At 37.4% G+C, this 24,018-nt stretch overlaps 1 protein-coding gene across 1 annotated transcript; it reads left to right on the top strand.

Annotated features, from left to right (window-relative positions):
• Positions 1-24,018, top strand: lingo2 (leucine rich repeat and Ig domain containing 2). Its single transcript, XM_039620940.1, has 2 exons — positions 1-32; positions 21,159-24,018. The coding sequence occupies exon 2, from the start codon at positions 21,171-21,173 to the stop codon at positions 23,007-23,009; it is 1,839 nt and encodes a 612-aa protein (XP_039476874.1). The 5' UTR covers positions 1-32; positions 21,159-21,170; the 3' UTR covers positions 23,010-24,018.

Genomic DNA, 24,018 nt, shown 5'->3' with positions numbered 1-24,018 from the left:
TTGATATCAGTTGGCTACTCAATGAATTACTGGTAAGACATCTTTACTTCATATTTGTGTTTAAAACATAAGTTGTTAAGCAAAAGTCTCCAATCTGTATGGACTATTGGAGTAAATTTATATAAAGACTGTGTTTAAAAGTTATGTGTATTACTTACAATACACATAGCTCATGCTTGTAATCATACAAGCATCTAAACGGGCGCTTTTTTATGGATTAATATTTGAATATAATCTCTGAAAAAGAGGTGTGAGGGATCAGAGAAAGTCATACAGTGTCTTCATTCTTTTCAGTGTAATCCTCTTTTTTTCTGTTGTTGTTTTTTAGAGTGTGCGTGTTTACTTTCAATGACGTGATTAAAAACATTCTGCAGCCTAATTTAAATGCCTAGGGTCAAAAAATACTTTTTGGATTGCTCCCCTGGTTGCCTGAAATACTGCGATACTGTGAGATTGTCCCCCTCAGACAAATGTTTAATTTTGACTCACACACAGATGGGTGTAAATCCATGTCATCTTGTTAAATCTTTGCCAGTGACACCAGACTTTACAGAAGCATCCTGATGGCAAGTGCCCTTTGTGAAAAATAAGCTTTGTGTCCGTGTCGCCTTACTAAGCTTCCTCCGTCTTACAACATAACCTTTGCGTATACTACCCATCTTATCATCCTATCACTTGTTCGTGTGGAGTAGATGAAGAATAGCAGGGAAGAATTGTACAGTGAGTGATGAATTCATCTTTTCTACATAATACATACCTTTTAGCCAAAGTCTTTGTCTTCAAGAGCTAGACACCTGTTAACATATGTGACAAGAAGAAAAACACTAAGAATACTACTACTACTTTTAGTTGCTGTTAGCATTTTTTTTGCACGTTGTACAAAAGATCCTAAGAGCCTTAAAATGTGCATTTTCTGCATGCTGGTGTAGGCTTAATCTTTCCACTGTCTCCAGTGGTGAGGTGTTATGAGCACACAATGCTAGTCTGAAAGGTTTCACCAAAATGCTGAGGCTTAAGGAAAAGAAGAGCATGATTCATCTTGTTTGTAAGCCAAGCCTCTATTAAGGGCAGAGTAAGAAAAAGGCCTTTGCTATAGCTCTTCCACCCAGATGCTCTGTAATTGCTTTCGGCTGCGCCTTGAGAATTTGATGAGTCAATTCAAGACTTTTGTTTGAGTGACTGAGCAAAAACTGAGCTCTTACGGTGAAAGTGAATTATCACAGCATCATTGTGGAAACACAAAACTGAAGGCCACGGGGTGTGAGCAAGCTAAAAAGCATTAGACATCAGGGCTCCTTAATTCTGAATACATAATTGCTTTCATATGCATTAATGAAGAAAAAAGACACCTGCAGCCTGCTGATATTGTAATTCATTGCTTTTGAGCTTTTAAAAAATGATACACACTCAGCTCACATTCACAATAGTTCTTGAAGTTTTGCAATTTTAGCAACAGGTTGTCATTACTGAGTTTATCTTTTCCCAGGTTAATGTTAGTGGAGTTCACACGCAGTTTCAGTAAGGATCATCCTAACACTGAGGTGTGGCCTGATGTGTTGTTTGTGTACAGCTTGGAATAGTGTTTGTAAAGCTCTTGACAAACAAAGCACACGCGTAATTAAAAATTTATTTATGTTGGCTTTATACTTATCACCTCTTAGCCTCAAGTCTAGTCACATTTCTATTCCCGTACTAATGCGTTATCAAGAAGATGGATGACACATTAAAATAGAATAACCCCATTTCCAAAAGGCCAAATAACCAGTTTTTTCACGATGTCCCATTTTCTGACTTTCAGGAGTTATGAAATGCATACCCTTCTCATTCAGTGGTCAAGATAGTTTAAATTAGCAAGGATGAGACAGTCTTTGTATGTGTCACAATTTTCCTGTGGTGGCCTACAGAGAAGGGCCGCCACACACGTCTCTTAAATTATAAATGCGTAAATGAATCATTAAAATCAAACTATCCCTGCACGAAATATACCACAAAGCCAAGTCATGCTCACTCCCAAACAGTGAAGTCCCTCTATGTTTCACCCTTTTTACATGTACAGATGGTTGTATCTTGCACTTATGACTCAGTGATCACACAGGCTCTGTGCCTTGTTGTGTTGTTTTCACTTGCACCTCTCTAATTATAACTAATTTCCATAATACCCCCTCCACTCGTTGTCCTCCACTGCACTTTGCACCCCTGTACAGAGTGCAACGTGAAGTGTCTAACTTTGAAACATGTGAACAATTAATAAAAATAGAATTCTGTGTAACAAGACACAGACAGTCCGCTTATTAGAGCTCAACAAAACGTACCGACGTTGTCAAAAGGAAAGGTTTTAGCATCCTCACAAGACCCTAAAACCTATGCTCTTTGTCATACATGAGATGTATCAGATTGCTTACTTGTTTTTACAGTCTAGCCATGTTTAAGCGCATGAGTTATGTTTTTGTTAACTTGTTGTCAGACCAGAAATGTGTTTTATATAAGTTTTATATAAAATTTGGCAATTTCCCTGAAAATAATTTGTGACAATAACTGTGTCACATATAGGAATAGTCATTTTTAAACCCAGACTCCATGAATAAAAGCAATCATTTCGGTTTGTTTAATAAGAACCGGGGACATGTTTACACACTTTTTAGGGATGCTGGCCACGTGGTGCACATGGACACTCAGTAATTAATTGCTGGAAATGATACCTATTCAGACCATCTGGACCATAATTAGGCCACAGTAGTGCCCTCTGGCTTAGTGTCGTCATGTTTCCCCCCACCCCCACCCCTACAGACTAGAACCAATAACCTTTTTCCCCTGAACTTTTTCATCTTGATGACGCTGTTGTCCTTGGAAGAAACCCTAGGGGACACCTTCCAATAAGTACAGGATTCTAATGCTCTTTTTAGCAAAGATCACTGTGGAAATGCACATTGAAACCAAAATGAGATCAGTACTGAAACTGAGAAATATAACAGTAAACGGCCTGCATTTGTATAGCGCTTTACTTAGTCCCTAAAGACCCCAAAGCGCTTTACACTACATTCAGTCATTGAATGTAACATATGGTAGAGTAAAGAAACTAACAAACTAGGATGTATTTATAGCTTATGAGCAAAAGTGTGTTTTCTCACACCACCATCGGTTTGGCTTTTTGAAGTGCAGGGGTCCTACAACTGGAGCTGCAATGGTAAACAAGTCATTTCTTCAGATGCTTAAATAAGAATTAACAAACTAATTATGTTATATTTAAAAGACTTTGAAAAACTAAAATTGACCTCACAGTTGGCTACAACAAAAAAAGAAACATATTTTATTGATATAAATTTTAAGTATAAAGTAGAACAAAGAAAGCTTATCATCCACAGTTGCTTCTGCTTCACTAGGCTGGCAGCCTCTCACTCATCTACCCTACACACCAGTCTGCCTTGTTGCTGATTTAGACTTCTGTGGTGAATCTATGTGGAGTCTTCATAACTTAAATTTAAGTCTGTTCATGGTGCATTCGATGTTAATTATCTTGTTGTGGTGTAATGATGTTATATATGCTTTATATAGTCAGCTTTTCAGATGCAAACATATTTGTCCCTCAGGTTTTTGCACTTTGTACATTTTTTCAAGTCAATTCCTTCTATTTGTTGACATCTATTAGTCTTTATATTGAGGCTGTTGATCATTATTCTTTATACAGATTGTCAATGATTGTCATTCTCTTAATGATTTATTCAAAACAGCCAGAAATACACAGGACGAATCTACTGCATAGAACAGTTCAATCAAAATAGTTATAGGCTGCATCAAGATGACATTTAGCTGCATTTTTAGGAAAGGAACACCAGGTTACAGCATAGGTTCCATTGTCGAGTTTCAGTGGGGTTTATGGTTACTATGGTGTATATTTAAAACAGAAATACCCCTTGTCAGTCTGCAACCCTCCTCCCCTTCCAATGTGCCTGATCTGCTCTGGATTTCTCTTTATTTGCTTGGATTAGTACTCCACACTCTGAACTCTATGCTCATTTCTGATATGGTTCTCTCACTTTTCTGTACAGCCAGCAACCCACCACATTCTCTGTGTCCACTCACACATCCTCCCCCAATCTGACCCACTCTGCCCGAGCTCAATATCTCATCCGCGACCCGTTGAGCCCTACAGTAATTATTCATCTTTAATCAAAGTACAGTCTCCTTTCTATCTATCTGTCTATCTGTCTGTCACATATATTTGGCTCTTGCTGATGTATTATAGCCTTCATTCTTCATTCCTGCTTGCTTAATCTATTTGCTGGTCAGGTTTTATCTTCTTGTAAATGCAAACATGGCCAAAGTGTTCAGAGAAACTTGTGAACTCGTAGAAAAGAAGTGTGTCTGTGTCTCTGTTACAGTACAATTAGTTTAATCCTTGAGTGAGTAAACAGGTGTGAAAATATTTCAAAGTTGTTTGCAGTCGGATCAGTAATATTGTCAACATGCACTAGCAGATGGACTGGGAGATGTAGCAAGAGATGTAGCAAGAGATGGCCAGACTGGATAGAAAGTGTTGCAGCCTTATGAAAAAGGCAGTGCAGCAGATAATCTCAGAGCATATGATCCATATCTTACCTCAGAAGCAGTTTACCTGCAGTGGTACAAGCTTCATTTTTTCAGTACGTCACATTGGTTGGCATCTTTAATTTTAAAACATGTCTTAACCAAAAACACATGAAATCCTAAATGTGTGTTAAAATTTTGGTAAAATATATAAAAGCTATTAGTTTAAGGAGGTACATGGGCATAATTTGCTTACTTAAAGACTGTCTCAGCGGTGGTAGTGTTGTGAGAGTAATATAATAAGATTTTTGTGGGTGAGTCCATAGAGCAACTGATTAATCCAAAGATTAATTTAATCTGTTTTCATAATAAAACATTATTAGCCATCCCCTCCTTTGAGCATTGCCTTTCAGCCTTCTTAAAAGATTATAAACTTCCCCATCACTTACCTTCAAGCAGTCAAGAAAGTCATTAATTTAAGTAGACATCCTTAGTGTTCAGGATGGAAGAAATCAGCCAAGTGCCATGAGAAATGGCCATGTTAATGATTTCTTTTCAAAAGGGTCTGTCTGCAGTAGAGTCAGTTACAGCTTATCTTCAGCAAACAGAGCCCTGAAGAAACCCACCCTAGGTCTCTAGGTAGCAACAAACTTTTAATGCAGGAAAGTGGTTGTGAGGAATAAAGAGCCCTCAATAAGTCTACTACAAGAATACAGAACTGTTTTGGTGAGTGTCTCCAAATCTGTTTCCTTGGCAAAATCCAACTCCTTGATCCAACACTTGATCCCAAAAAAACAGTCATTAAATGTCAGATGTGTTTGTGCCAGAAAGCATTCATATTTTTCCTTAGTTGTCACAGTGTATATTAAAGAAAGTTGGTAGTCTTTCCATATTTATAATCTTTTGTTCAATCAGTAATAAAATATAACTCTCCAACTTTCATGTAGTTATATATTCAGTCTTTAAGCCAGGGTGGCGTGAGTCAGTGGGCCAGTCAGATCATAATTCAGAAATGGCCATACTTGTCGCTGAAATGCAATAAAAATGTTTTTACAATGATGCTGACATTTGATACCATTTTAGAGCTGATTCACAGAGCTCTTGTAAACAGCTTAATATCAGATCATCTGTTGGATTTACACATATTGCACATGTTGCAGATACGCAGATACACAATCAAAGATTTTCTTTTTTTCATTCATGAAGAATTTCAAAGTAGCCTGATAGCATAACCTTTAAAGCTGCTGAATCAAATTTCTCATACAGGAAAGACAAGTTCACTTTTCATGTCTCTACCTTGAAACAGTGAAGTGCCCAAATAATACTGCTCATGCAGTACTAACCTTTCCAGATGGCCTTTCACATCTCCATGACTGTAAATTTGAGAGATAATTCCATCAGTTCATTTACCTACATGCAGCATTAACTTGCAGCATTAGACTGGTCTACAGTCAAAATGCTTCCACATAAATGTCACTGAAACAAAAAATCATGGTTGAAATTGTTGGTTGGTTTCATGTTGTGCTAACTGGCTCTAAGATTAAAAGTTCATAGCTGAAACCAGAAATGACTTAAACACATTTTGACCCCTGAATTTTGGCAACTATGGCCCACATGGGGTAGGTGCCAAATAAGTGGCAACTCTCCCTATCATAAACAGTTGTGAAGACATTAGGTTACAATTTATGAATAAAACTCAACTTAAACACGTAAATATATTGTAACAAGTAGCCAGTCAGGTATTTTAAATCATTAAGAAAAAAAAAAGAGGATATTATTAAAGTTATTAAAATAGTTGACCAGTCTAAACTGGAATTTTTCTTCTAAACCAGGGTATAATTTACAATGTATTTCATATAGTAACAATTACAAAAATAATCCTATTTCAGAATTCACATGGGCACGTGACTCTCCTGATCCAATTTTTCAAGCTTTTATGTGAAATATTAGATTTCTGCAGGGAAAACTTATATATGTTGACCCTGCAGAAATACACACACATATATAATTTCTCAGCTATAGACATTCCATTACAGGCAAAGAGGCGTAATAGTTCTCATAGATGTACTAGATTCAGCGCTTTGCCTGAAACATGCGGTCTATTTGGCCTTGTGTTTAATGCGAGTAATTTTTGGTTCCAGCTATTATTAAAGTCAGGCGTGTGGATTTTAACCAATAGAGTAAAGTATATATCTTCCTCTGGGAAACTTTTTGATTATTGGTTAGCAGTTGGGTCTGTTTGAGAAATGAGATTGCAGCCTTTTACAAGCTGAAGTTACCTTGAACATATTGCCTTGGCAGACCTACTGTTAAAATACTGGATTCCCACATCACCCCTTTTTGAGTGCTTAAACTAATCACCCTGGGCTATTGTTAGCTAAACTGCTGCCGTGTAGAGAGCTACACAGTCCCTGGATGTATCCAGATGCTTTCTCACTGCTCCGTGTTCACTGTGAAAGCAACTTCAAGGAAACATGAAACAGAATAAAGTGAAGTAAAGTGAGAGAACGTGGAGCTACTTTTGCATTGCTTTTTTTAATGGATTGCCTGCAATTATGACAGAACTGTAACAGTAACTAAGTGCTCAAGGTACTTTGACTTCAAAAGTCCTGCTTTTTTCAACAGTGTACTAAAAATTTCAGTTACTAGTTTTCCAAAAATTGTTGGATATAATATCTTAATACAGCCAACTCTAACCCTTTTAATGCTCATTTTACAGATTAAATGTTTTCTTTTCATTCAGAAAAATCTATTATTAAACAATAATAGTAAGAAAAAGTTGTCTTCTTGGACATGAGATCCCTTGAGGGACTGGGTGTAATTTAGTGATTAGCACTGAGGGTGTTTCCCTCCAATATTCACCAAACAGTCAAGGAAGCTACTAGAGAAGGAAATGTATTCGTCTTGTCCATTGCAATGACAATCACCTGAAGAAGGTCATTTGTTTAAAACCAATAAGAGGATAGATAAATGTGAGAAACAAAATTTATTTATTACAGCTTAGTATTATTTTTATTTGTTTATGTCTTTTTTTTACACTACTAGACTCTAATGAAGTTCCCTAATTTGAATTTTTCAAAGTTTTTTTAATTTTATTTTTTTATACTTTTTCCAGTAATGATATTCCTTTGTTTGTACTGGAGGCAATGTGCAACTGAGAAAGCAATTTAATTAAACTTGAACATGTTTATTTTGATTAAATTCTGGCTACATTCTTTTGTGCTGTTTTCACAAGTCAACATTGTTTAAGCAGTGACATTACCTGAACACCCGCCGGCAATGCAAACACAATCCTACTTTTGCATGTTTGACTGAATGAAGCCTGTGGCTATTGCCTTTGACAAGACGTTCTGACAGATTCATGCTGAAATTCAATGATCTCCATTTTTTGTGTGTTTTCTTTTCATTTTACTCCCACCACTTGCTTTCTCCAATTGTTCCAAATGAGAGTTTGGTGAAAGCGTCAGCGAGAGAACCCGGGATTTTCCTTATGAATTATTCAAAGGCACAGAGTTTGAAAAGTATCATGGTAGGATAATTATTCATAGAACTAAGCACTGACAGGGGACACATTTTCTTGTTGAAGTTTGGCTTGTCGTGAGAGCAAAACATATACTTGCGACATCATGGCAACATCACAGCTGTGTCAGTCATCATTGTATAGAGCATGATTTTTGGTGCTGATTTTGTTTTTCTTTTCTTACCTTACTTTTCTGTCATAAACCCTCCACCCTACAGTGGAGAGGAACTAATAAAGATTGCCACTTCTGGCTGTGCAATAGATCTCACTGTAAACTATCAACAAGGGGATGTCCTAAAGAAGATCCTGCACAGGACAGGTGCTCCAAGGATCAGTATAGCAGGCTGCAGACCTTAAAGGCAGTGGAGAGAGAAAAAAAGCAGACGCAGGTGTGAAGAGCTTGAATACAAACCAGGCTAAAGATGGCTCCCCATAAACCACCACTGCCCAGTATTTGCATCACCAGTGCCAGATCGCTCTGCAACAAAGAGTACATCACAGCAAAACACAGAGGTTTTATCTGCTGCAGGAGTTATTGTTTTGGCTGTGTACATTTCACCAAGCACCAATACTAAGACTGAATAAAGCAGTCAGCTAGTTTTTTTATCAGCAACCTACAATCTCTTCATCCTGATAGGATCTTTATTGTAGCAAGAGACTTTAATAAAGCCAATCTGAAAATAGTCGTTGCTAATTTCAGTCAACATGTGATAAGTCCATGTTTCCAGCAAGCTCGGAGCCCCCACCTCCACATATATATTCTACTCTAATTATAGTTTTTTCCTGATTACATAAGGAGAGATATTGTTTCAGATGCCTCCTATGAAATGTTTGTTTCCAGACCTCAGTTGTGTAGAACACATAGGATCCAGCAGACCAATAAGCCCTCTAAACAATTTAATGATTTAAAACAATTTTATTCTCATTTAGTTGGTTGTCATATTCTGTATTATTTTCTTTCTTCTGACATTCCTGTAAGGATTACTGCAAAGAACAACGCTTTACTCGGTAGAACATCTTAAAATTTGACAATTATGTACATCTTTGGCAATGTTACAACTGCCTCCGAACTGGATTTTTGAGGTTGGTACAGTACTGATATTTTTGGCAATATTGATGTATCTGTTACATCAATAGAAAGAAATTTATCCAATACTTACATGTTTTTCTTTTTCCCAACTGGTACTTCACATTTATCCCATAGCCCAAAGAAATGCATCTTAAGTTAATTGTCAGTTCTACATAACCTATAGGTGTGAATGTTAGAGTCGATAGTTTTCTGTTTTTCTGTTAGCTCTGTGACAAACATGTCCTGGGCATATCCCACCTTTAACTCTCTGACAGCAGGGATAGGCTCCAGCCCTGAAATGATCCTGAATTGGATAGGAACAAAATGATGGATAGTGTAATTATTAATTCTAATGAGTGTGAGCAAATGAGTAACATTATACAGCATGTGTGCATCATCATTTAACATACCCTGAATTAGAAGGTAAAAAGCATAACGGGCCATAAATGCAATATTGACAAAGATATTTTGGACAAGAATCAACTGGAGTGTAATTTTGGACTTCTTTACCTGCCATTCCTTTTATTCTCTTTTACAGCTTTTTCATCAGCTGAATCCAATGGACTGATCAATAACTAGTAAAGTTTTCTGTTCCCTGCATGGACAACAGAAAACCATATTGGATGAGTGATAACAAGCAAGCTATAGAAACAGCCAAATCACTTAAATTGTGGCTTTGATTTGTCCTCCGAGGGGTCCATTACTTCTTTGTAAAACCCCCTGCTCAGGGTTCAGCTGTTCAGTCAGATTAGCACTGTTGTCTGAATTCCCCTGGGTAGTAATCATGCAGTGAGGTATTGAGGCAAAGCTTTGTGTCTTTATGTTGCTGTTGTTTTTTTTGACTTGTATTAGTGACAGTGTTGCACACTCTTCTACATGCAGTGGCAATGACAATGTGATACTTCATCTTATATATATTACTCATATTTGCACTTACCTTCTGTCCCACCTGAACAATATTACATTCCAACACCTTTAGTGAATAGTGTGATTTTTGCATCAAGAGCCTACATGATGTAGTAAATAAAAAGTCCTTATCATGAGATCCTCAATTTAGATGAAGGAAAAAAGTAAATAAAAAGAATATCCTGGAGGAAGTAAAACTTCTCTCAGGACTAAAGTCCAAGCTACAACAATAATGAAATTACATTTAGGAGAACTGGAACTGGAGAGGAAATATACAAAGATATTTATAGAAAGTACACAAAATTGATGTAATGGATAAAACATAAACATCCATGAAATGTTATTGAAGTTATCCACACATTTCTTGTTTTGTTTCTTTGTTAGTGTGCTGTTTATTTCAGAACCTTCTTGGGTTTCGTGGTAAAACACAAAAGGCCCTTTCAAGTCAATCAATATGCCTTTACAGCCCTGTTTAAAACACCGGTGTAAAGCTAAACAGTTAAATGCATCTGTATTTCCCCTCCCACTGTATACCTCACACTAGACTATAGACTATAAAGAGAAAAAGGCTACAAGCAAATATCAAGGACAGAAGAAGGCTTTCTAGTCTTTCTCAAGGTGTTACAAGCTGCACTACTGAAAGGATTTTAATGGCATTGAGCAGTGAGGTCAGAGGCCAGATCTCTTGATTGGACAAGGAGACTGAAAACCAAAGAGGAATGATGGAGAGGTTGGGAGACAAAAGAAAACACAGTAAGAAATTAGAAGAGAAAACAGTGGCATAAGAAAATACAGTTTGAAACAATCAAGCTGTATATTGAATTTGATTTTGTAAAGGGGGGGTGGGAAGATGTCTTGCAGCTATTTAGATAAGATTTCCTGCTAAGTATACTCAAAGACTGTTGGGACATCACAGAGATGCATGTGTATGCTGGAGCTGCATGTGTTCCTTTTAGCTAACATCATGAATAATTTCTCTCTGTTACAAAAAAAATATATCTCTGCATTTCTTTGTCAGTTTTTGGTCACAAAAAGCATGTTCAATGGCCTCTTGTGGATGTGCTGAATGGTACATTATGCACAAATGACAACAGTAGCTGCTTGTGATAAATTTGCAAAGCTTGGGCCAAATGTAACAATATCAAGCTGTTAATTAATATTACTGTCATTTTATCAGTATGACTATGAGATGTTTACAGTGTCTCATTTTAATACGGAAAAGCATCATCTCAGCAGAGTATGCAGTCAAAAATGATGCACTTTTGGCAATAGGAAACATCATGCTTCCATTATGGTGGGTGCAGTCATACTGTTTGTTGTTTTCTAAATTTTTGCTACAGGCATTTATGGAAGCAGTGCCTGTCTTCCTTTATCATACCTAATTGTTCATGTTGCATGATGTTGCTACACTGTGTATTTATGAGCTTTATGGTATATTTAGTTTTTATGGGAACACTGATTCAAATATAGGCTAGGATGAGGTGTGTGCGTACCGTCTTTAACTGCCTCTGTTGTTGAGTCATTGTACAGATGAAACACCCCCTGACTCAGACCTGATGTAGGCTGCCTAGGAACAGAGGGGTGGGGGTCCAAGAAGAGAATGCACAAGGGCTCTCAGGAGCCCACACAATGTGTTAACAGCGGCTGCAAATGCATTTTAATCAGTTCACACAAATTATCTCACAAGGTTTTTTAGTTCAAAGCCAGAGAAGGTAGAAATTCACTCAAGGTTCTGCTTATCATTTTTAAAATGCTCTTTAGACTTCAGGCTGCATAAGAAAAGAGTCCAGGTCAGTGAAAATTTAAGAGATGAGTGATGAAAATTTGAGACAGTCTTTGCTGGTTGTGCAAGTTTATGATGAAATTATTAAAGGAGAGAGGATTAAGAAAAAGTGTTTAAAGTTGCCTCTTTTTTATTTCCCTCCCACGCCTATCCATGTTTGTTTTTTTTTACCTATTCCTAGAAATACTGTGACATGATTTAGGGAGCAGGTTGTAAGCACCTGCAGCAGGTTCAAGTCTTATTGTTGGCAAGCAGTGCACACTCTGCTGGTTGTACCTTTGAGCAAGAACCGGCATAGCGCACAGCTTCTGAGGTACTGTTGTGGGCTAATCTCTCAAGGGGGAGTAGCAGGTGGAAAAAAGAAAATCCCCCCAGGCTTCACTGAATTATGGTAGTAACACTGCTTGAAATGTGAAGTGAAAAATGGCAAATCTAAAACATGGTTTTTGATAGTTGTACATTGTAACGCTACACATCTGTGTTTATTTGAGTCTTGATTATTATTGGATTCTAATTACAATGAGTAATTAATATACTTGCATGCATCCATGTAAAAACTTGTCTAATGCTCATATTGCAGGACATGTGTTGTCTAATGCATTTATTGATTTTTCACTCTGTCTAGCTAATGTAGCTTAGTAAGCTACAATACACATTAAATAAAGAGTTTGTGGAAAAGGATATGCATAGGGCGTAGAAAATGTGTGCACAGTAGTGTATCTGTGTAAGTGGTTGCTAAGTTCTAGATGGTAAAAGATCTGCTGTTGATCTCTTCATATATGACTGTGATTATTTGCATTAGATAAGAAAATAAGTGTCTTTCTTTTTAGCATTTCTGGAACATATAGGCTACTTTAGGCCATTTCCCCCAGTAATGTGAGATGAAGTATTCTGACCTGCTAAAGTGGAAATATAAGGCACTTCAGCATCAATATAACAGTGTAGTAATGTTTATGTTGGATAAGAGAGTCAGTTTTACTGAGAAAAATATACTGCAATAACGTTCTTAATACGTAGCACATGTCTCTCTAATGAACTGAGAAATTGGTTGATTTTTTTCCCACTTGTCACAAATGTAATGAAATGACAGTGTACTATTCCCCAGGCCTTATTAAGTCCTCTCATATTGTGGCTGTTTTATTTTTATCCTCCCATTTAATTACGAAATTTTTGTTACCCCTGTTTTTTTTACAAGCTCCTGCTTGTCTTCAAAGTTTAGAATTTTAATAGTTATTATACATGGGATTAAGGCTCATGTCTGGGAGGCTTTTCCTGTGGGATGAATCAAGATCTGACTGTTTGATGCAGTCTTCTTTGACTCTATCCCAAGTTAAGGGTTATCAGACACCAAAAAGAGCAACTGGCTCAATCTACCAAGTTTATCTCTAATTAACATGGATTAATTGAGCTTTGACTTCGCTCTGCAAGCCAAGCAGAAGGGTAATTTGTGCATGGAAGCCTGTTATTGCCCCAAGGCTGTTGATCCTCACTGTTAAGGGTTCTAGGTCCCAAAGCCCTCTGTCATGTGACTGTAATTATGTTGCTCTTGCAGTGTATATGTTAATGAATTGTACAGTTAGCTATGCTGAAAACAATTTATGAAAATTGTTGTGAAAATAGAACAATTACCAGCAACGTCTTTAGATTGTTTCACTGCCATCTGCATGCATTAGGAGTCAACAAGACTGCCGCTGCTCACATTATTCTTGTTTTTCCTACTCCTACTTTTATTTGAAATATTGCTGCCTTCCTTCCTTAATTATTTGTGTTTGGCAAAATTGAAGGAGGCAGACTTGTTTAATCATATCCAGGTCACATCCTGTGGAGCCATTCTGTAGCATCAGAAGTCAGATACACACTGGTTTATTAAAGGAGTACAGTGTTATTTTGCATGTTGGCAGGCTCACCTTAAAGCCTCACTGCCCTTTGCAAAGACCCTCTCAATAATGAATAAGCCAAAGAGCATTGCAATCTCTTTCCTCTCATTATGATCCCATTTGATTGCTTGCCGATGCTCTTTTGAAAAGGTGGGTTAATTGCATACTCTGACTGTGAACTAACCTGCAAGTTAATAACATCTTTCCTTCAGGGTAGCATCATTATAAGATATAAGCCTCATTAAAATAAAATGATGATTTAATAACTTTCCCTTACAATGACCCTTATGAGGTTGTGCTGTTATTTTGTAGTTATCTGGGAAATTAAGCTATCAAAGACTTTGCTTTTGTATTCCTCTGTTTTCAGAAAGCAAGAATTAACCATTTCAAGGCTACAGGAACTCTGACCAGTGTAAATGCAAAGAAAGTAATATGCAGAAGGATAAGTGCTGGCGTGGTTTCTATCTCATACTTAAATTAAGATATGCCCAGTGCTCTAATGTTGTGTTTGCATGTAGGTTTGTTTTTGTTTTGTTTTTAACCTACATACTACAGTATGTTTTTGTCACTTTCTGAAAGAGTCTTGGTTCATATTCTTTTCACATGATAACCAACTACATTGCATTGAACTGGACCCTTTGACATAAGGGCAGTCATATCAGATGCTAATCTGAGGCTTGCTACTTGCACACTGCACCCAGTATGTAGCATATACTGTCCCTGCATGATTACACATAATGTTGCTTTTATTACTGCTTTACTCTGCACACAGTCCCATTCCTCTGCAGCTTCACTCAAGCTCTCAGAGTTAATTTTCATCCTTTTCCTGCCTTCCGGAGTGGCTCTTTCTTTGGAGCCATCTTCCAACTCAAAAAATTTAAATCTAACACTTTGATTATGCTTTTTAAGGAGTGTTAACAATTGCTGGGTAAAGAAAGCAACTGTCTCCAACCATCCACCATTAATGCAGAGAGATTTTTTTGTGTGAAGAGGAGTCACATTATGTGCAATGATCAGTGCCTGGGGGCCACATCAAACACAGTCTGAAAACCTTTCCCGAGGAGATAGAGGCAGGAAAATTTCACAAGTGGCTTTTCATTGGTTGATTGCACAGAGGCCAAGTTGTTATCTAAATCCTCAAAATTCTCGGGCAAAATAAGAAGTGCCTTGTGACCATTCAGGGTGTGCAAACTTACCCCTCAAATAAATACCAAAGCAAAATGTTTACAACCAATACTGTGCAGGATTATGGCTTAGGAAACCAAGTGGTTACAAAGTCAACCAGTGACATACAGTCTACAAAAATACATTATACCAACATTGATTTGCATGGTTTTACTTGAAAAGACAGTTTATATAATCCTGGACAAGTTTTATGCCCCAGCAGCCCGCATTCAAATAACTTCAGAAACATATTATTTTAATAGTGAAGTATTATTAGGCTTAACTATGCTTTCTTAAAACACTCTTACATCACAGCATGCTAAAGTTTTTCTCTTCCTTTGCTAAGATCACATATATTCTAATAAGTCAGCGTCCTGTACAATAAGGTCTACTGTTGAGTGAATTAGCACTCCTTTTGCATGATTATATCAGCTCCTTAGTGGCGCTCTGTGAATAATTAGTTGGTAAATAATTTGAAATCAAAGATAGATGGTGAGCGTCCACTCTTCTCAGCAGGGAGAGAGATAATTATGTGTAAACTGACCCATGATTCCTAGACTTAATTTGCTTTCTACCATGTTTCTGTGGAATAAAAGACAGATGAATATGCAGAAGGACAGACATATGTCATATCGACCATCTGAGGTTTATGTCTGCTACACTCGGCTGTAGTTCGGAGATACTATGTGTAAAATGACCGTGCCTACAACAATTAGTATTATCTTTACTTTTTGTAATTTAATACTTAGAACACTGAAAACTAAACAACTAAAAATAATTTCTTTTTTTGTTTTTTAGAAAGGAATACATACAGACTTTGCCTCCTCAAATTTCAGCTCATTCTAAATAAACAAGCTCAGATTTAAGGTAAATAGATTTGTTGCATTTGCTATCATATGACTTTAATTACATGTAAATGAACAGTTTTATCAGAAGGGTATTCACTGTACCCAGTAAAACCTAATTTTTCACCATGTCCATATTCACACATTGCACCAGAACAAACTTGGTTTTGGCATAAAAAATGCATTGCCAGTATGTACAAAGTGCAAACTGATTTAATAATGTTCGCCACATGTAATTTACTACTAATTGTACTAACATCTAATGTCAAAAAAAGTCTTCTTTTTTTTTTTGTCTTATTATTTTGTCTTATTTTTTGGCTTTGATAATGTGGCAGTTATTGCTGTGTAGAGGAGGCATTTTGAGATTTGAGAGCATGTGCTAAAGAGCCAAACAAAGATGTGATAAAAATGTAGAGATTTCCAAGTCATCTAATTGTAAATTTGCTTAGTGAACTCAGAGATGATCTGGAACCTCCAGCCTAAAGGACCCATGCAATACCAGCAGCAACAAAACTTCTTGCAATTCTTCATTTTTAGGTTTTGGTTTACCGTATGTGGCAGGAATTTTACAGTCTTCTCAATAGGAAGAAGAATAGAGGGAAGAAAACACCGACTTTGATCCCTGTCCTAAAAATAATCAGAATTCTGGATGGGAAGTCTGAATAGCATCCCATTTTTCACTTAGAGTTTAGAAATTGTTAGTTTTAAGGTGCTGTTTATTGTTGTTTGGATCAAAGCATTAAATAGATTTATTACACTCAAACAGTAAAGTTTTAAATAAATTAAACTGTTATGATTTCAGGACCATGGACAGCGTATCTGATCGCCATTTTCATGAGATGTGCTCTAACAAGTGTTTTCAGTGATGGACCTACACAAATTCACCTGCATGCACTTTGTGTATGCACTGTATGTGAGACATAGATTGCAGCATAGTACCATCTCTGAACCTAAATGTTACTTTTTAAGGTTTAAATTTGTTGGTTATCACTATCACTTAATGGACTTTAAAACTCACTTTGTACATGTTGTCTGTATGGATATGCTACAAGACAATGCTTAAAAAAGGGGTAAGCAAAATAAAATAGTTATAGTGAGACCATACCAAAGAAAAAGAAAAAGAAATTCTGCAATTACCCATCAGTCAGCTGCCCAGGGAGCAATTGCAACACTCTCACCTTCAAATCCCGTTTTGATAAAACCTCTTGTAGGATTCACTTACCTGGACATCATGTCAAAAGTTCTGAGTTACACTATTATTCTGACAAGACTAACAGCTTATATATCGTGCACAAGTGCAGCTGATGATAAGGAAATATAACGTGTTTCTTATGACCAGAAAGCCTTTCAAGAAAGAATAAAATTATAACTAACAGTGTAACTGTGTGGTTTGCCACTCTGATAAAGTCAGGCATCATTTCTACTCATCCCCTCACAAGTTTGCCTGAGGCTGTGTTGAAAATTAAAGAGGGAACATGGGATGGAAGTGCCCCATATGTTTTTAGCGATTCATATGGAAATTATTCAGTGATGTGAACTGTATGCTTACCAGAAATAGGCTAAGAAAAGGTTTTCTCATATATTTGTTATACTGGAAGAGCAAATGATGATTTAATAGCCAAGAAAAGTATTATAAGTTTGCTCTTCACATTGGGCCATTTGTGTATATATGGTTGGGTTGATGGCATTGCTCATGTGACCTCAGCACCCCTGCGAAATGTCTGTTCATGGATTTATGCTGAGTCAGACACCATTAGCTGTTATCATCCCCCTCTCAGGATCCCACCCTGCACTAATGTGGGTCAAGGGCCACATTATAGAAAAGCCTTCCCTGTACAGACTTATCTCACAGTGCATTGCAGGATTTCTGCTATTGGACTGTTGGTGAATGTCATAGGAAGTTTCCAGAATATTGAGTTAAAATGAAAACGCTCGAAAATCCAAAGCTGGGTTTTTTTGTTTTTTTTTTACTGGTTTTATTGGGAAAACAATTTTTGAACAAATTTGTCGTGTGAGAGAGTCAAAATTTTATTTTTAATTTAGTGATGCATGTATCTAGTTCTATTGAAGATAATTTTTATTTAAATGTTGGTTAAGATACAGCTATATATATATATATATATATATATATATATAACTGTATCTGCTTAAACACACAATCACTCAAACAGCTCAGAACACATATGTTCTTTGTAGTTAAATTATAAAGGAAATTATGAGAACAGGAAAAATACGCAGTGCAGTCAGAAATGACGGGCACATTTCCACACAAAAAATAACTGTAAATGAACAGATAGCTGGAATGTTATTTGTGGACGCTGCCCTCGGGCATCTGCCTAATTCTATGCAGCATTTCCTCCTATGCAGGACACACTTCAGTGGGTGCAACTGATGATGCACTTGATGCACTAGGGTACTCTCATTCAGAAGTGTGCAGGTGACTAGGTCACATAACAGGCTCACTCAAATCCTGATTATGAACTGTTACAAGGAATTCCAATCATTATCCTGATTACACACCCTCTTAGTAAACCATCAAATCATATTGTGCTGCAATTCATGTGGACAGCCAGAGTGCATAAGCCAGCTATTATGTGGGAAGATTTGCGCACAACAAGAGTCTTCTGTACAGAGATGTGTCTCACAGTCATATTTGTCCACTGTAGCTAGAAATGATTGATTGACCACTATGTTAAAATCATTATCAGCTTAATTTACTTATGATTGTGCTGAATAATTTTAAGTGGTTTTAAGATTTAGGATTAAAGGACTATCCTGCCTAAATTTAAGAAATACAAAAACATATAAGTTACAGGTGTGTGTAATAGGAGAAGCCCTGTGTGTTCAGTTAATGTGGAGAGCCAATGATGGGTATCCTTGAATTTTATTTGGATTTTGTGTTTGGGTCCATTTGTACCTGACTGCTCTGCTTTGTTTCATGTGCAAGTACAGTCAACAACCGACTGTTTTTGACCAATCAGTAGCATATGGCTTTTAAAATTTCCTTCCCTTAAGTCTCTTCTTCTCTTTCAGGCAGCAGGCTTCATATAATCCATAAAAGAAAAGTCTCCATGAACTACATTGTTCATTGTTTTTAATTCATCATCTTAATAAAACAACTTAAAAACTGGGTTTATCTCTTTTACTTTCTACCTTTCATGTTGCCATCCTCAGAAGATATTATAAAGATATTATAAAGCTGGGGTACCAGTTAGACACATTCACAGCACAGCAAGTAATTTTCAAAAAGTGTCAGCATAAGAGAATGTGAAAACAGTGAAGCACTGTTTATTGCATTGAACATTGTGATGATCTGGCTAGTTTATTTCAGCCGCTTCCTTACCTGCAACCCTTCTAAGGGATTTCTGTTCCCTCCCTGTCTCAAACTGGGCATCTTTCATGTGTTAGGCAAATATATTAACCTCTACAATATGGAGCCACTGAAGCTACTTTCAAAATCTTACTAATCTTGCTAGTTACTTCTGACAGTTAAAACACTGACAATTAAAAGCATACAGAGAAAACAGAGAAAACTCCAACAATCATATGACCCCGTTTGAGCAAGTGCTTTGGTGACAGTGGGAAGGAAAAACTCCACTTTAACAGGAAGAAACCTCTGGCAAAACCAAGCTCGGGAGGGGTGGCCATCTGCTCAACCGGTTGTGGTGAGGAAGACAGGACAAAGACATGCTATGGAAGAAAGCCAGAGATTAATAATAACAATGACATGGTGGATGATCTGGTTCTGCTGGCTTCATCAAGTCTTGACCTCCAGTGATGCAGTTTTGAGGCAGTTTGGACTTCTGTGTTAGGTGGATGAGAATAAACAGTTTCAAGTATAAGGCCATGGTTCTCAGCTATGAAAGGGCGGTGTGTCCATTCCAGACCAGGGGTGAGTTGCTGGTCTAAGTGGAGGACTTTAATTGTCTCAGGGGATTTGTTCATGAGTGAGGGAAGAGTAGAGCAGGAGATAGACGGATGGATAAGTGCAGCACCTACAGTAATGTGGGCACTGTGCGGATCTGCTATGGGGAAAAGAGCCAATCCTGAAGCTGTCGATCCAGGTTCTGACCCTGGCATATTGTCATGAACCCTGGGTAGTGACTGAACAAATTACATAAGCAGAAACAAGCGTATTATTTTTAGTGTGTCTAGAGGGTCTCTCACTTAGCAAAATGGTGAGGATCTTGGTCATTTGGGAGGGACTCAGAATAGAACCGCTCCACCAAGTTCTTAAATCAATTTTTCTCGACAGTCCTCTCAAGGCTGAAGTCATCTGTGTTGTGGTTGCATGTATTAAAGTAGACTTGAAAATAAATCTTTATACTGTTTGAATAGCAATTTACTTACACTGAGCATTAAAATATCAATATAAAAGTTTACTTTTCATATATGCCCCCTCCATATATAAATATGTCCTATCATATAAATATTATATTACAGCAGCAAAAATATTTTAGCTATTTTAGTTGATTTCTTAGGTTTATATAATGCTTCTCTTTAGATAAGTATGTCATCATATTATCTTTGCACCATAATCTGTTAGAATAAGCCTGAGGAGGAATTTAGATTATTCCTGTCAACATTTAAATTTAGCACAGCCCATGACACACCAAATGAGGCAGGAATGGTTTGCAATCCTTGCAACCTGTCACCCAGTCTGTTTGTTGCAAACACGGCATTAGTTCATGTATCTACTGTATGTGCTTTATTATATAGATAAGTACACCTGTGTGTATGAATAACCAAAATATGTAAAGCCACCCAGTGATATAGTGCAAGTTGTGTTTTGTATTATTTTTTCTGGAGTATCCATGTTTTAAACATGTTTTATTTCTAAATCAAAAAATATAAAAATATTCAACATGAGAAATTAGTAAATTCTGCTTTTTTGGTGGAAATGCTTGTAATGATATTCATAATGTTCTTTGAATGTTACATGTGTTTCAATTTTATAAGTTTCTCAATTTTTCCATGTTACACCTCCATGAACTCCATCATTTTTGAGTGGTTTCTTTTACTCTTTCTTCTTTCTTTTTCTTCTTTCTGTCGTTTTAGAGATAGGGTGGATAATTTTTCTGAATGTTTCTATTTCCAAATAACAATGTGTTTTAAAAAATATATATACATGTCAAAAATAGATAAATCATTTACAATAAAAACATTCAGCTTTTTAAGGAACTTTTTTAGAGGTTCTTTGTTTCTACTGAACAAAACAAAGCCTAGCACCCAGTTGTTCACCCTGTACACATTCACAAGAATGCTAAGGAAGGCAAGAGATAGATATTTAGATGTGGTGAGCTACATTTATCAAATACTTTTATGGGCACGTTGTGTGTTTTTCTCCATAGTTAACTCCAATGTTATTTGTGAATATTCATTATTTATTCTTCAGCCACACAATGAAGTCTATCATGAGGAACCAGCTAATATATCGTTTTCTCTCCCTCTGTTCTTTCTTGTCTTGCAGAACCGTGACAGAATGGTCGAGTTTATGAGCAAAGTCATGCCGCACACGGTCATCTCATGCTGGCAGCCTTTCCTGGGATTGGCCCTCGTGGCTGTTTTTGTGGGCTCTACCCTGGGATGTCCCTCGCGATGCGAGTGTTCAGCACAAAGCAAGGCAGTTGTCTGTCACCGTAAGCGCATGCCCACCATCCCAGATGGCATCCCAACTGAAACAAGAATCCTGGACTTAAGTAAGAACAAGCTGACAATGATCAACCCTGATGACTTTTTTGCCTTCCCTGGGCTTGAGGAACTTGACCTCAGTGGAAATATTATCAGCTATGTTGAGCCTGGAGCATTCAATGGGTTGTTTAACATGCACTCGCTCACCCTCAAAAGCAATCGAATCAAGCTCATTTCTCCGGGTGTCTTCACAGGCTTAGCCAATCTTACCCGACTGGATATAAGTGACAACAAGATTGTCATTCTCCTGGATTATATGTTCCAGGACTTGCACAATCTTAGGTTTTTGGAAGTGGGTGACAATGACCTGGTTTACATCTCTCACCGTGCATTCAGTGGACTTTTAAGCCTGGAGACACTAACCTTAGAAAGGTGCAACCTTACAGTTGTACCCACTGAGGCTCTTTCTCATCTGCACAACCTGGTCAGCCTGCATCTACGATACCTCAGCATTAGCACTTTAAATGCATACTCATTCAAAAAGCTATTCCGATTGCGGCACTTAGAAATTGATAACTGGCCTTCACTAGACCATGTGCCAGCTAATACCCTGCATGGCCTCAACTTGACAACACTGTTTATAACCAACACCAACTTGTCCACCTTCCCTTACCTAGCCCTGAAGCATCTTCCCTATCTGACACATCTCAATCTGTCCTACAACCGCATCAGGCACATTGAAGGGGGCATGCTAATGGAACTGGTTCGGCTGCGAGAGCTGCATATTGTTGGAGCTCAGCTGACCACCATTGAACAGTACGCATTCCAAGGCCTGCGGGGTCTCAGAGTTCTCAATATCTCACACAATCGACTGGATACATTGGAAAAGGGCGTTTTTCAGTCTCCTGAGGCTCTGGAGGTTCTTCTCATTGACAACAACCCCTTAGTGTGTGATTGCCGCCTCATGTGGATCCTGCAGAAGAGGCATTCCATCTTCTTTGGGGATTCACAGCCAGAATGCAGCACACCTGAGGGCATTCGTGGGCGCCCTTTTAAGGAGTTTAAGGAGACTCTCCTGTCTTATTATGTTACATGTACCAAACCGAAAATTCGTGAAAATAAAACACAAACAGTTACTGTAGATGAGGGTCAGCAGGCTATGTTGCGTTGCAGTGCTGATGGGACACCAAGGCCAATTGTGTCTTGGTTGTCCCCACGTCGCCGAGTGCTAATAAGCAATCATGGTAGAGTAACCATCCATAAAAATGGTACACTAGAAATCAAGTCAGCAGAAGTCCAAGACAGTGGAGAGTACACTTGCCTTGCCTCCAACACTGCTGGAAATGACACCTTGAAGACATCATTGGCGGTGAAAAGTCTAGGATCACTGTATGCCAACAGGACCCAGTACTACACAGATCCCAGCAATGCCACTGCCAATGGAACGACTGGTGTGACCCTCGGTTTGGACCTTAAGACTATTTTAGTGTCAACAGCTATGGGTTGTTTCACGTTCCTGGGAGTGGTCTTGTTTTGTTTCCTGCTTCTTTTTGTCTGGAGCAGGGGAAAAGGAAAACATAAAAACAATATAGATGTTGAACATGTGCCTCGATCAAAGTCTAACGGCACTAATGTTGACTCAGCAGAGGGACAGGCCGGTCCTCGTCGTTTTAACATGAAAATGATGTGACTTCTTTTATAGAACTAAGAGTCTGGATTGTGGAAAAGCCCAAAGTACAGTGTATTTTTTTGAAAACAGAATGACTGAATCTTCTCACTGCTACAGGAAGAGTGGTAGTGAAAAGAAAACATTGGGGGCATCACAAAATGATGAGCATTACCTTAAATCTGTGGATCTTGATATAGTTCTTGAATACTGTGTCTCAAATGCAAAAGATTTTAGAATGACTATCACTACTGGAAAAACGTCTCAGATGAGTTGCTCTCATGAAGACCTGGATGAAATAAGTGTCAGTTATCAACTTTTTGAAATTTATATGTCCCAAAATCATTCAGTTTTGGGATGGATCTACAGACTCAGTTGAACAGTGTACATTACAAATTTGTATCTAAGCTATAACCTACTTTGTTTAGTCTTGCGCCATGCTTATTCACTGAACCAATCAATTAAACACCATTTCCTATGTTCTATATTTTTCATATGTGTACGTAATGCTTCATTATGTACATGTATGTACATAATCATTCAAAAGAATAGTTCATAGCAATATTCATGGGATGCACTTGCTAAAATTGCTATAACCCTGTTCCACCAGTACATTCTTCAGGTTTTTGAAGTTTCCATTGATTCTGGAAGGGCTTCTATGGCTAAGTATTTGTCCTATGCTCCCCAATTGAATAAATATTAATAAATATATATATCATTTATCAAAAGAAGTACAAGAAAATGATGTGATTTATGAAAGTATTAAGAATTTTGCAAAAATCAGTCTTCAAAAACTGTTCAGGATAACAGCTGGATTGTCATAACATTGAGTTAGTATTGGTCAAGCAACCTACATGAACCACTTTTCTGTCTTATTTTGTCTATTTTTATTCCTTTAACTGTACCTTTGACGAACTACATGTGTCAGTTTTACTACAGTGACATTTGCATCATTTTCCCCAGTAGGAATTTTGGACTTTGTTGTGGTAGTTCTTCATTTTGTTGTTGAATCATTTAGATTGTGAAAACAAAA

The sequence above is a fragment of the Oreochromis aureus genome, linkage group 2, assembly GCF_013358895.1.
Source record: "Oreochromis aureus strain Israel breed Guangdong linkage group 2, ZZ_aureus, whole genome shotgun sequence".
NCBI classification, from domain to species: domain Eukaryota; kingdom Metazoa; phylum Chordata; class Actinopteri; order Cichliformes; family Cichlidae; genus Oreochromis; species Oreochromis aureus.
This window is presented reverse-complemented; position numbering and strand designations above follow the sequence as displayed.

Bases quoted from the DNA above. Each gene is read 5' to 3' on its own strand.
- lingo2 (XM_039620940.1), top strand. From the start codon at position 21,171: ATGGTCGAGTTTATGAGCAAAGTCATGCCGCACACGGTCATCTCATGC.